At 41.8% G+C, this 17,494-nt stretch overlaps 1 protein-coding gene across 1 annotated transcript in view; it reads right to left on the bottom strand.

Annotated features, from left to right (window-relative positions):
- Positions 1-17,494, bottom strand: part of prex1 (phosphatidylinositol-3,4,5-trisphosphate-dependent Rac exchange factor 1) — a 99,107-nt gene that overhangs the window by 35,802 nt on the left and 45,811 nt on the right. The window contains exons 9-15 of the mRNA XM_072681740.1: positions 16,967-17,116; positions 11,732-11,879; positions 6,630-6,730; positions 5,527-5,630; positions 4,902-4,951; positions 3,510-3,585; positions 2,469-2,541 (exon numbers count right to left, since the gene is read on the bottom strand). Of these exons, the coding sequence (XP_072537841.1) occupies positions 2,469-2,541; positions 3,510-3,585; positions 4,902-4,951; positions 5,527-5,630; positions 6,630-6,730; positions 11,732-11,879; positions 16,967-17,116 (702 nt within the window). The remainder of the gene's footprint in view (positions 1-2,468; positions 2,542-3,509; positions 3,586-4,901; positions 4,952-5,526; positions 5,631-6,629; positions 6,731-11,731; positions 11,880-16,966; positions 17,117-17,494) is intronic.

The following is a 17,494-nucleotide window of genomic DNA, read 5'->3' as shown; positions in this document are numbered from 1 at the left end:
AGTCCAACCCCCAGATACTGTTCTCACAGCTGGGTACATCTGCTTACAGACACACTACATAGACACATACACACGCGCACACAAACCCACACTGGCCCTCTGCCAGGCACTCAGCCTCAGGGGTTCATCAAGCACCTCCAGGGAAAACTAAAAAGGGTCTGCTTCAGTGCAAGAGTAATCAATAGCTTTGAACTAGGGAAGGCTGTAAAATTACATTAGGATTGGCACCCACTACATCCCAGAAAGCAGGTATCGACACTAATGAGATTGTATTGCGTAAATAAATTAAATAAGAAATAACCAAGACATTTCAGACCTGAAGAGCCCCTCTCAACCAGATGTTTTGAAATTACGGAGAATTCTACAGAAAGTAGACTGGACTTACTGTAACGCAGTAAGAGAGAAAAATATTGTGTGTAATTAAAACTAATCTAAAATAAAAGTAAAATAAAAGCAGTGTAAAATTATTCTTTAAGCTGCGGTCACACTAGACATTTGCAGTTTGCTTTGCTTTTGCAAAATGGACAAGGACTGGGACAGGACTGGAGTTTACTACAACTGGTTTGACAATAATTTACTGGTGTTTTGTGGTGTATCGGACCTAAATCTGCCCCACCTTCTATGGCCTAGGTTAGCTTTGTTAGCAGTATCCCAGGTTAGCACTATCCCAGGTTAGCACTGTGAGCGACACCTTACTTACTTTGCACCTCCAAACATCATAGAAACATTATTGAGACTTGAGACAAATTGATAGAAGTGCTAATAAACTGTTTAATATTACTGCTTTACTACTGTTGATGCAGTACGGTGCAGCCATCTTGGATTTCAAAGTTAAGCTCCACCCTTTCACAGTGATGTAACATTGAGGGTTTCAGGCTGGACAGCTTTTTTTTAATGAGGCACAGTGTGGGGCTGCTCTACTCTTAGAAACAGGCTGTTAAACAGTCAGTGTGCCTTTACATAGATCAGCCTTAAAGGCACACTGACTGTTTAACAGCCTGTTTCTAAGAGTTAAAGAAAGGTCACGTAAGAATGAAGTGAGACTGTTTCGCTGCATAAATTCATGCAGATGTCATGAGTGACTGAAAATAAAATGCAAGAAAAACAGTGGATATTGCCTCTATCTGCTTATTTGACATTTTGGCTGCGCTGTTAAAGTCCTTAACACACACAAACACGGCCACATGGAGTCTCAAAAGCACACATTTCACACACACTCGCAAACCACGGGTCACTCTCTTGACCCAGACGCCAGACGTGTTGCAATAGCAAACATGGCAAGCCAAGGAACACAGCAAATTCTGTTTATGGCAAAATCAGCAGGCCAGTCCGAAATGACGTGCCCAGAGATTTCCATCCTCCCTGTGGTTTCCTTTTTTACTCTCGCTTTCTTTTCTGAATTCTCACCTCAAAGCTTTCGTATACATATCTGCGGCCATGCGAATAGGCCTAGGAACAGTGTAGCGTTGTAGAAAAACGGATGCTGATTCTGTTGGAGCTTCCGGAATTCCACCCATGAAATCATAACATGATCAGATCCACAGAACTGAATGTGTGGTGATCAGGTTGCCGCACACAACATACGCCGAGCCACATTTAGCTAGTATAAAGCCCAGAGAAGCCACAGAGTATATATTACTTTTTAAAACTCCTATTATATTACAAATATAGGAGACTTTTCCTGGGCCAGTGTTCACAGATGGGTAGCAAGCAAGCAAGGAAACCAAAGAGGAGAAAGTGAGCAGGCAACCCTGCTCGGCTAAAAGCTAACACTAGCCGACCAGCTTTTCTCTATCGTGCGCTTCTGTCAAAAACAAACTGGATGACCTCAGGCTAGAGCTAACCACATTTCAAAGGGGGAACTCAAAAGCACCACATTGCGTGAGGAAGCCAAATCCAGGGAAGCAAGCAAGCAGGTATCTGTGCTAAAGCCAAAAAATTAATGGTACTATTGAGGGCCAACCACTTTTAATCTCTTCAGCTAGCTAACTGCACAAAAGCTATGCTATGGTATCCTAGGATATTCTACATGGCTCCTGGGAGCCATCACAGTGATGTAAACCAGCCAATCAAAGCAAAGCTCATGTTTAGTTTTTTTTCCCAATCACTTAAAAATTAGTGGCAAACCTCTGAATCGCTGCAACCAAACTCACATACTTACTATTTATAATCACAGACAACTTAAAATACTAAATAAATGCATTCTATGGCATCGTTAAAGCAGTAATCCCAAATGCTCAGTGACGCATTGTGGCACTGCAAGAAACTGAAGAGAGCTAGAAGTCACAAAGCACTGCTGTATGTCGCCACATAGTGTGGGTGCCGGTATGCGCACCCTCATTAAAAATTGTTTTGAGCGTGGTGCATCCAGTGCACGGCAGTCCCAACACTTCCATACCCAGAACATTTTCAGTCTTTATGAACGTAATGCTCACTTATGTGAGCCAGTCACAGCGGACAGACTTTACCGTGGTGCATGAAGCCATTGTTGCAAAGGCCGACCCCAAGCGTGACGGCGTCCTCCCGGGTAGAACAGTCTCCCTGGCAGGGGTACACACACCACAGATCACATACAAGTCACAGGATGTTGGAAAGGACATGTGTTTTCAACAGTGCAATCAGACAGTCAGGTTTGGTGTCTGAGGTTTGCTTCTCTGGTTCTGCACTGGAACTATGAAGCTAATATAGATAAGTATAGAAAACACGGCCCCTGTACAGTTTGCTCCTCTTCCTTATGCCTTATATGGCTTCTGACACCATATGACTCACAGTTATCTATAAAAATAGACTATATTCCAGAAACAGATACTAACTCTACATCATTAATATGTCAGTGGGTGATGGTGTAGACGTACGATTTGCATGATGTTAAAGCAGCATTATGAAACAATTGGTATTTCTCGCCCTATGGTCGGGAAGTGTAATTCCTGCTTTGATCAACCCCTAAAAGATGCGCTTACATAGATGTCTGGGTTGCTGATATACAGAACTATCATTAAAAGTGACAGGAGAACATTAAACGATGCAGTGGAGTATTATATTATATTACAGGACTTTACACAAATATGACACAAATTATTCACAAGCCCGCTTCACCCAAAGTACATTGCCGAGCATGGTGATCACAGATCTCCTCATTACAGATCAGTGAAGCATCTGATTTTGAAGCCGTTATTTTAAGGTAAAAACTCAACAGAATGTTGCATTAAATGGTGGGACATGTTTTTCCATTAGACTCCAATGTAGCTCCAATGATAACCAACAGAAACAACAGCTTCAGACACCACACATGTCTTGGCTCATATTAATCAGAGTAAAATAACATTTGTGTACGTTGTGATCAAGCCTCTATGTCCACTATAAAAAGGTCTTTTCAAACATAAGTGCATGCACAGTGGTTGTAGCGAGAGACATGCATAGAGACATGCAGGATCAGGGCTTATTTTTCCACTCTCTGCAGGTACATTTGTACGTGTATGTGAATGTGTGTCTGTTTGGCATGATCCTACCTGTGACAGAAGCCAGTCCACCAGTTTGCTGGCAGGTAGCACGGACTTAAACGTCTTCAGGTGGTGATCTCGATCTCTGCACGGGGGAGAAAAGATGTAAGAGCGTGCAGACACGCACACGCACACCTAAGATGAAACCTTGTCTTTTGTGTTCGTTCTCTTTTTTGATGGCAGAACATAAAGCTGTTACTATTTTAGACAATTCAGAAAATAATTAGTAACATTTCTCTCTCTGAAAGAGAGTGAGAGAACAAAAAGAGCAGAGTGTGTCACAGAGTGTGTGTATGAAAGAGAGAAAGGTGTGTAAGAGAGAGAATAGGTGTGTATGACAGAATGTGAGACAGACAATAAGAGAAAGAAAGGAGAGAGAGTATGAGAGATAGAGAGAGGAGGGTGTGAGAGTATGAGAGAGATAAGACTAGAAAAGAATACATATATATATATTAAATTCATAACATTCATAACATTCTTATCGTATGTTAATATATAAACTATATGGACAAAAGTATTGGGATGCCTGTTTATCCCTCGTTTCTTCCTAAATCAAAAAAATAAAAAAATTTCTGGAGCACTGCTGTGGGGGTTTGACGGCATTCAGCAACAAGAGAATGCAGTCAACTCACCCAATGGTTTTGGATAAGGTACCATCAGTCTGGAGAATGCTAGGGGGCTGTATACCCTTCCAGGCCTGCCATTAGGCATGTTGCCAATAGGTTCATGTTTATCTGAATCTGGATTCTCTTATTCTATGTGCTTTTGCACATCTGTGTCAGCAATGGGTGCCACATAAAGTAGCTGAATGTATCCTTTAGAAGGGGTGTCCACAAATATTTAGACATATAGTGCATCTCCTCCTATTCAGCATACCACACTTTAGCCCCACCCCCACTCATTATAGTTGTCAGAACTGTTTCAGCTTGGAGTGCCTTTTGAATAAGGCACAAAACAGAACAGCCAATCAGAACAGAGATTATTTATATCCTATATCGGTCACAGACACAGTGATAAAAACAGCGTTTTTGATTACTTTCGTTGAGGTCTGTTTATGATGACGTGTGGTTTTATGTTCTAAAAACAGTCATAATTCTTTTTCACATTCATTTCCCAACCTTAAACACTGAAGCTACACGTCCCTTCGTTTGTTTGCTGATTGTCTGGACTGCTCAGCAGTGGGTCAAGAATAGAATGCTGATAAACTGTGTGTTAACCACTCCAGCTCAGCAATACCTGTGATTTTACAGTTACTCATGAGCAATAAACTGCAACAATGTTGTGACTGGATTTTATTACACACAGTGATGCGGCTGTGTAAACCCATTTCTTATCAGCAGGACCTCGCGGTTAACCATGAAGTAATGGAAGTCTGACAGTGGACTAATGAGAGGTACTTACTTGATTACAGGTGTGAACAGACTGTGAAGACGACAGTAGAGTCTCACACCCTATAAAGAGACACACACACACACACTTTCATATACTGCTTTCCTCTAGACAGCTGTTGTCAGAAGCTGCGTATAGAATAGCTGCCCCTTACAGAAATCCTGCCATACATGCAGGAATATTCCAAAACTTGTGGCATATTGTAATACTGCTCTCTTGGACAGCTGTAGCATTCCTGTAAACAGCATTACTTTAAATCTTATGTTTAATACAAAAACAAATTTATATATATTATATGAATATATTATTTATTTATTTAAAACAGTAAAAACTCATTATCAAATGTCCAAACAATTGTAAGGGGCAGCTGGAATTCTGAGCACAGGGTAGTTTGCGGAAATACATTCAGTAGAAAATTCTCTGCTGTTTTTTAGTTATTTTTTTGTGCCAAATATTTCTTTAGAAGCAAGATTTACAAAAAAAAACATTAAAATATTGCTCAAAAAATTTGGAATTAAAAAAGTAAAAATAGATGCGTAATAACTAATAACAAAAACATTCAACATTGCATTAAACTGTTCTGGACCATTTCTGTAAGTCTACTCATGAAGAAATATAGTGTCATTTGAAAAAATACCTTCGACACAATATCCTCCATCTCGCTCCTTGCTTTGTAGGTGCCGTCATCATAGCGGAACCTATACAGCACCTGCTCATTCTTAAACTGGTGCTTATCCGACACTGCAACAAAAAAAAAAACAAAAAGAAATCTCTTACACTGTGAACAACAGGGCTGGTTGTCATACCTGCTGCTCTGCCGCTTTGATTTTGGACCATCGAGTCTGGTGAGGTTTGGAAAAATCACTACGAATACACACACCATATTTACACCATTGTACTAACACACACCATCTCAATACATGGTTCTGGTGGCAGGGATTGAGGAGCTGTGTGATGCCATACTTCTGTTGTTGGACAAGAATGATTTTCTGCAATCCTATTTGGAATATTCTGGATTTCACAGAATTGCTAGAGTCTGCCCCCTCCATCCTCCTCCTTGCTGTAAAGGTGTCAGTGCAGGGGTATGTTATTATCCCCGGCTCAGCCTTGGGATAAGGTAAACACTCCATTTCATCCATTATTCATGACCATGTTGTTTTTCGTCACTGCGTGTCCACTCGGTAGCACTGAGCACAAATCTTATGATGAGCTGAGGCATCAGTGGCATGCTGACGTGGGATACTGACTGTGCTTCAATAGAGTCTACAAACACATTCAATATTCAATTTCTTTTTCTGTAGTTTTTAATAGCATGCTACATTTTTCACTGACTGTCATCTATCTTATAGTTCACTGAGGAGATATTTTACTATGATTCGAATTAGTTAAGAGGTGATAGGTGTATGTGCCATATATTTTAGCTGAAGATATTGGTTACATTTTGTCAATGTGCTTATGCTTAAATTTCCTAGTGTTTAGATATATAATATTAAAGTCTTGGAAATATAATAATAAAACACTGCTTAAAAACTGTTGATTCCACATAAGAACTGCATAGTTTGGATCACAAAAAATTGTGTGGGCAGAACAAACCACAGCAACCTTACGATTGCTGAGGGTGCTGCTTATGTAAGCATCATCTCTCTTAAATAAAATGTATTCTATAATTCTACCCAACTAACAATAGAACTACATCTTATTAGCCCTAATAGAGGGAATTAGAGATAGCAGATTTCTCACCGTGGTGGATGAGGCCGTTCTCCAGCAGTGCTTGTCCCAAATTGATGCCCTCCTCTGGCTTACTGATCTCTCCAGTGTCCAACAGCCAGGCTACGAACTCACTGATCAGGCAGACAGACACACAAATTCTATGTTAGCCCCCTCAGCATATACTCATACTCAAGTGATAGTTGATAGTTTCCCCCTTGCTCCAAATTAAGCTCATCAACCATGGCATGATAGGTGTCCAAACAAGTACTGTCTGATTGACTTCAATACATTGACTTCATCAGTATCAGATAACAAAAGCAGGCTTTAGTCCTTAAACCTTCAGATCAAAGCAACTCAACAGATCAAAGGAACCAAAGGATCAAAGGTTCTGTGTCATTCCAAATGTTAACACATTCAGCTATAGAGAGACAGCTAATTATTGCATCGCTGTCAACGACCGCTTTCAATCAAGATGTAAACATGTGCATCAGCTTATTGTAATGAACTGGTATCAACTGGGCTTAGGTGTAATTATATGCAGCTTTTGCTAAAGATTAGCAATAAGGAGAATCCATAGCTCAAGCTGGGTGACAGGTGGCGAACCTGGGGAGAATGTGAATAGGAGTGCATTAAGTGTGAGGAACAGTGTGAATTTGCCCTGAATAAATAATTGGTGCTACCTTTTTGGAGGAAAAGTGAGAGAAGGTGCATGTATGTGTGTGTGTGAGAAGACGTGGGACTGAATTTGCGATTGGATGAGCAAGTCCTTGCTTTGCTAAAGGCTTCTAAAAGAAGCTAAAGGTGTTGACCACAGAGTGAAGATTAGAGAAAGTACCAGAAACCCTTAGCAACACAATTCAAATAACACTGCTCACAGTCTCACACTGCTCAGGTCAAACACTGCAGCTGAAGTGCTTTCAGCTCCATACAATGAAAACCAGAGTCCTCCAGAAAGTGTCTTGAAAAGTCATCCCTGCTTAGTCGCTGAACACTGTAACTCCATTATTATTTCTTTTTTTTCTTCTTTAGGTTTTTCCATGTTATCTAAAAAGGAAAGATGAAGTATCCTTTCTATAGTAGAATAAATAAAAGTAGAATAAATGCTGTAATTTACTTTAGAAATGACACAGCAACACAATACCATTTTTTTTATTAAAAAACACTACTCCTGACTGGGTTTCTGAGTGGTGCAATTGTCTAAGCGTTGGCCCAATTATCATAAGTTTCATAAGCCTTTGATGCCTGTGGGTTGAGTCCAAAGGAGCATAACTGGCCTTGTGCTTTCTAAGGACCTGTTTACACCTGGCATTAACATGTGTTTTGTATATGGATAGTATCTGGATCGCCTTTGACCGGATTTAATGTGATACCCCAAAAACATCTATGAGCACCTCCGAATGTAGTTTGAGTGATCTGATCGTAATCCGATCAACGCGTCTAGGGGGTTTCTACACCTGGTATTTTCTTGTGGTCAAATGAAATCGGAACATGATCCGATCACCAAAACGCACAGTAATGCCAGGTTTAAACAGGCTCTAAGTGGGAAGGATGACCCTACATCTCCCCAATCACTCACAGCACAATTAGTCAATGCATTTACATAACCGGGTCTAATTGGCACAAAACTTCATTTGTGCTTTAGAGTAATAGTTCAGCAGCAAATCTAATTATCAGGTTTTAGCACTTATCCCAGAGGCAGTCAGTCAGCCAAGATATCTGAGTATCTGAGATTTGCATCTTTTGATTTCCGCTTCTACTGTTCTAATTAAAAGAAGCAAACTTTAGATATTAAACATGTATTGGCTGGAACCAAGACTCACAAGGGGGACCCATCCTCCTCTGATCAAAACTATTTAAACATTATTGATAAAAAAAGTTACCAAACCATCTGTTCTGTTGAAACATAAGGCAAATGTACCTTCTCAGATGATGTTTGGACACACAAATCTGACCCTTTCAAATCCGATCTGAGCCACTTTCACATAGCTTTCCACAATTTTCAATTCGAGGCAATGCAACCTTAAAAAAGATGGTCAGATAAGAATCTTATAGTTAAAAAAAAGCCATAATGCTCCTTAGCCTTGCTCTAATATTAAACAGCTAAAATATTTTCTGACCCAATAGTCCTTGGAACCAAGGCTTGTGCTGCTAGTTAGTTTGGGGCTGATGTCAATAGTGTATGTGGTTTATTCACGCACTGTTACTGCACATGCGGGCTGTATCAGGTCACAGGCGTTTACAGTAACAACAGATCTGAATCACTTACTCACATGAGCGTGAATCACCAAGGCAGAGAGATGGGATTTGATGGTATTCTTAACATTTTGGATAGGAATAGTGGATTTGATAAATAGTGGTTTGAACACTGAACACTATTGATCAAAACTCAATAGTTTTAACTATTTTAGTAGTTTGAGTAGTTTGAGAGTTATCTGGCCTGTCCTGCAGAACAGTCCCAGTGGAGTCTCAGTGACATGAAGGGCAGCGAGGCACATGGGAGAGGCCAGGGAATCCAAAAGGAGAGAAAGAGACAGCAAGTCTGCTGTGCTTACGTAAGCCTTTAATTCAGACTGGCAGGGGAGAGAGAGGGGCGTCCCTGGAGGGAATTAATTAGCGTTTATGTAACTCATTAATATTCGTCACGGCTAATGCACACACTCACATTTGTCTCACATGGAGCAAAGGTGTATGGGTGAGAGGAAAATGCATATGTGCTTGTGCCACGCTTGTGTGTGTGGTAGAGAAAGAGAATGTGCAAATGTTAGCACAGTTGTAGAGACAAACAGAAGCCGTGTGTGTGTGTGTGTGTTCATTCACTTGTCATCACTCCTTCTAAAATACCTTAAAAATAACAATGTTATCAGGAAAACAACACTCATTCCTGTAAACCACCTCACAACAGAGAGCGCGAGAGCGAGGACATCCAGAAAGAAAGAGAAAGTCCATAAGCAAGAGACAGAAAGAGAGAAAGGGAGAGAAGAAGAGTCATGATACAAATAGGACAAAGGAGAAAGCATGCACGAGAAGAAAAGGAGAGAGTTGGGGAGTGCGAGGAGAACGAGTGACCATGAGAAAGAGGCTTTAAGACAGAAAGACAGAGAGAGAGAGATGTGCTATAAGAGAGAGATAGGAGTGAGGTAGAGACAGTGGGAAAGAGGGAGAGAGCGCGCGCGTGAGCGAGAGAGAGAGAGAGAGAGAGAGAGAGATATGAGTATATGAATATATGAGTATATGAATTTATCTATTTACATGTCCAGCACTGTATGTGATTGAGTGTCGGTCTGTGTATCCAGCGCACTGAAGCCTCAGGATGCTGCTAAATGGTATGTGTGAAGTTCAGGCAGCAGCATTCGGAGCAGCTGTCTGCACCTGACCAACTGAAGCTGAAGTGAAGAGAATCGTGAGTCAAGATGCACTCGTGAAATCCGTCCAGTCAGTAAGGACTGCAACGCCTGCCAGGGTCCAGCTGAGGCCTGCCCAGCAACCAGCCCGCCCCATGGCACTTCCCAGGACCTTTACGGCACGACAGCATATATACATTTACACTCACACACAATGTGCCAGTGAACAGGGACTTCTGCGTGGAGATACACTGTACATTTTACTTCATGAGGTATGCCTTATGAGGACGGTGGATCAGCAAGGGTGCAGGTATCTGTGCTAGGATGAAGTCCAGGAGGATCTGCTCTGCTTCTGGGTTCTTTAGCTTAGATTCACTCAATGAATCAGAAGGAAGAAGGCAAGAGGTTGTCTTTTTTTTTTTTTGCTCTCAGTCAGTGCAAAGGGGGAATTTTAATTGCTGTGAGGAATCTTAATCACACACACACACAAGTTTGGAAGTTTAATGGGTGTTGCACAGCATCCATTGTTCATTCATGTTGATGAAAGACAGTGTGAGAGTGAGAGAGTGAGTGAGAACGAGAGAGCATGAGAGGGAGCATGAGAGAGAGAGAGAGAGAGAGAGAGAGAGAGAGAGAGAGAGAGAGAGAGAGAGAGAGAGCGCACTAAAGAGAGAATGAGAGGTAGGAAGGTGGGGAGGGAGAGGAAGCGTGAGAGAGCGCAAAAGCAAGGGAGATGGACGTAGAGAAAAAGAGCACAAGGGTGCGCGAGGGAGAGAGGCACTCAATGGTGAATTTTCCCTAATGAAGGATGTTTGCAGGGAATGCCTGTGTCCGATGGGGTGCTTGGCACCGAGCTTGGGAAAGCATTTACAAGCATTGTGTGTGCGCACTTGTATATATTTGTGTGTGTGTGTGTGTGTGTGTGTGTGTGTGTGTTCACTCAGGAGGCCTCTTAGATTTAAGCTGACTTGCAAGAGATGCTCAGGACGACTTAAAAGCCTATAAATCGCAGACTGGAAAACATACGTGCTGAGATGATGCTACTGTCTCTGTAACGAGCATTTCTGCACATTTTATAGCAGCACTATTTAACATTTGTGCCAAAATCATATTGATGCTCCACTGATCTGCAACAGGGAGAGTAGCACCGCTATCGCTGCTATTCCAGGTTTAGAATGCTGCTAACGGCACCATGTAACTTGGCCAAAGCAGGCAGGAAAACACTCACAAGAACTGCATAATAAGGGGAACTAAAGTTGTAATTGGGCAAAACCTGTGATATTACTCTACCACGACAGTCCACATGCTCCTTTGACTTCAGATGCGGGCTCTGTTGCCACATGTCCAAAAATGCATGTGAAACGCATGGCTCAATGTGTGAATTACAGCCCAGGAGCAAGAAATGCCAATTACTGTTCATTTGCTTGGTTTAAGATATTGGGATTTCACTAATAGGAAAACTTCAGAAAATGAGCTGAAATCAACAAAACATGTCACCTGAACAGGACTGGAAGGTTGTTGGTCTAATCCCCTGGACTGACAGGAAGTCAGGGCAGGGGGAGTGAAAGACCAGTGCTTTCTGCTCTCTCTAACCTTGAGCCCATTGGATGCAGCAAGTGGCTGCCCTATGTTCCAGGTGTGTGTGTGTGTTCTCAAACTGTGCACTAGTGTGTGTGTGTGTGTGTGTGTGTGTGTGTGTGTGTGTGTGTGTGTATACGCGTGCGTAACTATACAGCTATATGTTTCTAAATTCTAACTACACTAAAACCATGAATAAGGAGCTGGACTCACTTTCCCAGGAAGCACTTGGGCACGATGCTGAGCTTCCTCCGCCTGTCTTTGATAAGATGGCGGCTCTTGGTCATCATCATGTGGTACAGCTTCTCTCCTTTCTCTGCAATCATTACATACGCATCCCGCTCCATCCCCAGCTTCAGACCTGCCATAGGACACGAAAGGAGGATGGTTAACAGGCATCACACAAACATGCAAATATAACCAGTGCCAGTGTGTGTAGCTGTAGCTATGTAATGCACCAAAAGCACACAAGTAAGCTTGTGACCCTGCTGAAGGGCAGCATTCGTAAGGCTTTAAAACAAATAATATATCGCCGCTGCCATGCAAAAACCCAATATCTCCATTTTGTCTGGGTTTTTCTGAATCTGCCAGTTGATCTTTACTTTGTGACCAATAGAAATTCTCCAGAATTACTTGGAATACAATCTTTTTTTTATTCAAAGTTAGAAGTTAGAGCTCCTGCCTTCCAAGACAACTGACATAAACCTAACCTTCCCTACTTAAGTGTCAGTTGTTATATCGCATGCTTAAGTAAAATGACATCAGAATTAACTGAAGGGCCAAGTGTCAGTCTTAAGACAACAGACACTTGTTTGGAATGTGTATGTTGGTTTAGGTCAGTTGTCATGAAAGCCTTCTGAATTACCTTCAGTAAAGTGTTGCCAGTAAGTCTATTTGCAATTATTTAACAGGATGTGGTTTACGGAGCATGTGATTATTTAGGCCATTTGCAAAGACCATCAAATTCAATACAAAACACTACACTGGGTGTAGGTAGAGACACTGTAAAAAGAGGAGGTGCTACTGCACTGGTTGAAAACCAGTGAACGAGATAGGTTGTGACGCTCAGCAAGGCAAGCAGTATTATAGAAAGACAGAAGCTAAATGAGTTCATTAGCTCATCCTCACTCCAGATGAGAAAAAGAGTATTACATATCAATCCTAACTCTTGAACACCCAGCTGAACTTTATTAAGTTGAAAATGGGGTGAGATTGTGGGGAAGATCATAATAAACCGCCTGTTGTGGGATACGCTCGAACTTCTCACATCTCTTGTGCTCCCTCTCTCTCTCTCTCTGGGGTGGATGAATAAGGCCACAGGCCTCAAGAGCTAAAACCCTCAAGGGATAATACTTTCCCCTCACATACACACAGGTGCACGCAGACTCACACATACATGCACCCACCTGGGTTCACCTCCTCCCAAGTGGATTAGGTGTCATGCTATCATTTTAGCAGAAAACCTTAGCATTATGCCATTGCTATGTGCAGAAGCAGGTAGCTGGAAGAGGAAGAACCTGGAGTGCAAAGAAGAACATGTCAACTTGACTGCTGACTTACTGCTACATAGTCGCACTAGTTCAGAGAGGGGGAGATTAGCAGAAAGCAGACAGCAGGAGCGCACAACTGCTGCTGCTGCTGCTGCTGCTGCTGTTGCTGCTGAGGCAGAAAAACAGAGGATGCAGCTGTTTATCTAGCATATCTTCAGGTAGGTCAAGGGCCATTCTTGCTCTCAGTATCACGCGTGTGGTTAACAAGATTGACAGCAGCTAGCGAAGCAGAGGCACTGAAGACAGAATTTCAAGCCTCGTTACCACAGCATGCTACAGGTCTGAAGGCACTACTAAGGGCCAAGAGCAAGCTACCCGCCCAGAGATTGTGCAAAGGTGCATGGCAAGCAAGAACTGCTGGCTAAGCAGGTAAATGTGTGTTACAGGAAATTACCTCTCTTTTTTTTAATACCCTTGATTTCGGAAGAAATACTGAATGAGCAGGTGTCCCAATACGTTTGTCCATACAGTGTAGATTCTGTCTAACTGAATACATTTAGAAATATGCAAATATGCCCCCCCCCCCAAAAAAATATTTAACCTACATCAGGAAAAGCAGCTGGCAGGACTCCGCCATTCACTTTTACAGAGGAGCTCCCAGCATCCCCACAGCAGCTGACCCACTGAAAATGAAGGCGGTGGAAGTGACATGACTGCTCCTCTACAGCTGTCTCGAACCCAGTCAAATCACACTATAAAAGCACCACAAAGCAGCAAACACTGCTGTCTCACTGTTACACTGGGAAACAGCAGCAAGACTGCCACTAGTGGTAACATGACCTAAGGTTAACCCTACTGGGCCCCTCTATTTCCCAGCAATCAAAGTGAGCTTTGAACTTGGGCAAGCCTTTGTGCTCGTTCACCAGCAATGCTACTGTATCCGGCTAGGTGGCTGTTCTCCAAACGTGCCAAAGCAAAAGTGGCCACATTGTTAAGGTCCGCTTGATGCTTGCGAGCATGGAATTCAAGCGTCTGGATCTTTTCCTTAAAGATGTCGTGTCAGCACAAATCTTCCTAGCAGTGCGTGCCTGCCGGCGACAGATGTTGATCTGCATAATTGCATTAACTTAACGCTTCCTTGGGCTAAAGTGTCAAAGTGGCTTTGACTTTAATTCAACGGGAGGAGCTAGGAAAGACTTGAGCACTTGAGCATGTCAAGCTAAGCATCAAGCAGAACGTGTAATTAACAGGCATGTCTGAAAGCCACAGAGGTTTGAGGCCTAGATCGAAGAGAGAGAAAGAGAGAGAGAGAGAGAGAGAGAGAGAGAGAGAGAGAGAGAGAGAGAGAGAGAGAGAGAGAGAGAGAGAGAGAGAGAGGTGTGACTGATTGGGCACCTGTTGGACTGGGCTCCATTTCAAACGGCAGAAACGTGATACGGCCCATAAAAAAAACTTGCTCTGCTTTCACCCATCGCCAAAGCAAATCGTGACATCCAGCCCTAGCGCTAACTCGGAGCTTTTGAATGCCTGGACTGCTCAGCATTTTCTTAGAAACTGATACAATGTGCCACTGGTTCTGTGATTTCAGAACGGCTGAGGATCTAGGTTAGCGAATAGCGTGCTGGCCAACTAGCCCACTGTAATGTTGGAGAAATCAGAAAGCTGATAATACAGTCTCCTGACTGGCTGTCTGTACAGTCTCTCTATTTATTAGCTTATTTAGAGTCCGCGGGCATAGAACGGTCATGTGTAGACAGTACTAGCATTAGCCTTTCCTCATTCGGGGGTGTTCAGAGTTTTGGCAAAGAGCGCTGACAAGCTTCAAGCTCAAAATACAGGACTCTGTGTCAGAACGGTGTCGCACTGCTACTGAAACGTACATGCAAGGCACAAAAACACGAACAGGTGGTCAATGCAAGACAGGTGTTTCAAATCCGCCACGGAAACAAAACATAATCCATAAAATCATGTTAGACAGAGGAGACCAACCAAGCTGAAAAAAGACAGCTACATAAAGCACTGCAAACAGACCTTTCTACTCCAAAACTAAAAACAACCAAAATACAAATTTTCATTTTCGTTTTCATTAGAGCTGCAGCAAATGATTATTATTCCACTAATCAAGCAATCAAATCCATTTTTAATGACTGAATTAAATTGAAGTTTTCAAACTTAAGAGACCACCCTACAGTATCTGTTTCTCTGGGTTTACTATTTATAGGCAATGTGTGTAGAAAAATGTAATCTGTGCTGTATTTCATAAATCATGCACAACATTTCCCTCAAATTCCAAATAATGATTTTGCTATTTAGAGCATTTAATTGCAGAAATGACAACTGCTCAAATAGTGCGAAGACATTATTATTATAATAATTATAATGCAACATAGTTATTATTCAAATGTAAACAACACAGCACTAATATCTGATCTTTGAGAGCATTCAGAAATCACTATGGTGAAATAACCTTGACTGCCAATCACAGCTCTCATGTCTTGGCAGGTTCTCCACTAGTCTTTCACATTGCTGTTGACTTGAATGTATGCCATTCATATTTTGCAAATTCAGGTAACTCAGCTTTGTTTGATGAAAGGCCTGGAATAGAATGGCTGCCATACATATTGAGATGCAAATTTACGAAAAATAATTATTATTAATAAATAATTATTTGTGAAAGGTGGAAATACAGGGCATTGGAAGGTCTACACCAAACGTCCAAATGTTTGTGGACACCCCTTGTAGTGAATGCAGTCTGCTACTTTAAGTTGCACCTATTGCTGACACGAATGTACACATGTACACACACAGCTAGGTTTAGTCCCCATACAGAAGTACAGCATTGAGCTGTGGAGCAGTGTGGACCTGTGTTTTCTGGAATGATGGTGCTCCATCCAATACATCTGGAATGAGCTGTGGAGCCTGGGATGAGGTGGGGTGGTGATCATCCAACATCCTGACCTCAGTAACACTCCTGTTGTTGAACGCTGAATTCTAATTCTCACCGCAGTGCTCCAAAATCTAGTAGAAAGCCTTTGCTGATTGGTAGAGTTTTATTTCAGCCAAAGCAGGATAAACTCTTTTAATGATTTTGGAAGATTCAATGAATGAACAGGTGTCCCAATACTTTTGTCCCAATGTGCCATCTTTGGGTGTAATAAACCAGGACTAGCCAGTGTCAATAACTAGGTACTGCTACTGGCTGTTACGACTGAAACAAGCCAAAGTCAAGCCAAAGTTTGCAGTTTTCTGAAATAAAGGTGGACTGAGGCAGGACTGGAAGCCTGGTCATAGAATTTGGTACTGTTAGCACGCTAACATTTGCCAACTTGTTGACCATAAACAGTAGAAACCCAAAGTAAAACATAATTTCAGAAAAATTACTTCGTACTAAGCTAACATACTAGCTAACTTCGTTCCCACAGACAATAACACAAAAGCGAGAATAATTGTGGCAGATTTTACTGTATTACATGCTCACTACAGTATAGTACAGTGTTCGCTTCTCACAGCTGAGGTATCTCAGCCATTAGCATGCCGGCTAACTTGCCTACAATAAACTGACAATGTTGTTTCTTAACTGGCTGTGTATGCGTTCTCTCCCGCTCTGGTATAAGTTTATGTAGAGCCAGTGGGGAAGAAATGGTTGTGCTTGGACACTGCTCATTTTACTTTAACATTTCCTCAGTTTCGGGTCTTCGAAGCTGAGCTGCTTTTCTGTAGCTAAAATCTTACGTTTTGACTTTGTTGGGATCACGTGGTAAACAGCTCAGTCCGCTAATATATCCAAGCGTTTTTAAATGGCGATGGAAATTCGCTAACCTCTTGTGTCGAGGTGTATCATTGCATTTGGACTTTAAAATACTGGTTCTAGAATATTCCCTGGTGGAAAAACACAAATATCTTAAAAGAGAAAAAAAAAGTAATGACTAAAGCCAATAAAAAGGATAAAAACACTCACTCTCTCTCTGCTCACGCTCTTTCAAAATGGCATCCAGCCATTTCTGCTTGTCCTCGGCATTCTTGGCCATACAAACAAACCACTTGTTTTTGGCCGTGTTGTGAATCTTCCAGCCGTTGGTCACAGTGTAGTTGTTGCTGTGGTAGTCCGCTGGAAGAGCAAGCAAAAATGTTCAAATAAATAAATAAACAAATAAATAATCAGCAGGTTGAAAAGTCATTAGTTGCATCATGTATTAATGGAGAACACACATGACAAATAAACTGCCTGATGTTGATTTGGAGGACATAGAAACCTGCAGTAAAAGCTACAGTTGCACTCAGACTTATTCAACCCCTGTTGCAAATTAAGTTTAACAGCAAAATGTACAACCTTTCAGCTGTCTGCAATAAACCAATCAAACAAGACCATTTATATCGCTCAACATTCTCCAAATTCAACACAAAATACCACTTTTAATGACGACTGCAGTCTCAGCATTATTTCACCCCTTCATGCCAAGCGTATTTAGTGCTTAGTAGAGCAGCC

The sequence above is a fragment of the Salminus brasiliensis genome, chromosome 6 (assembly GCF_030463535.1).
Source record: "Salminus brasiliensis chromosome 6, fSalBra1.hap2, whole genome shotgun sequence".
In the NCBI taxonomy this organism is placed as follows: domain Eukaryota; kingdom Metazoa; phylum Chordata; class Actinopteri; order Characiformes; family Bryconidae; genus Salminus; species Salminus brasiliensis.
Note: the sequence above shows the minus strand (reverse complement) of the source record. Positions and strands in the feature narration are given on the sequence as shown.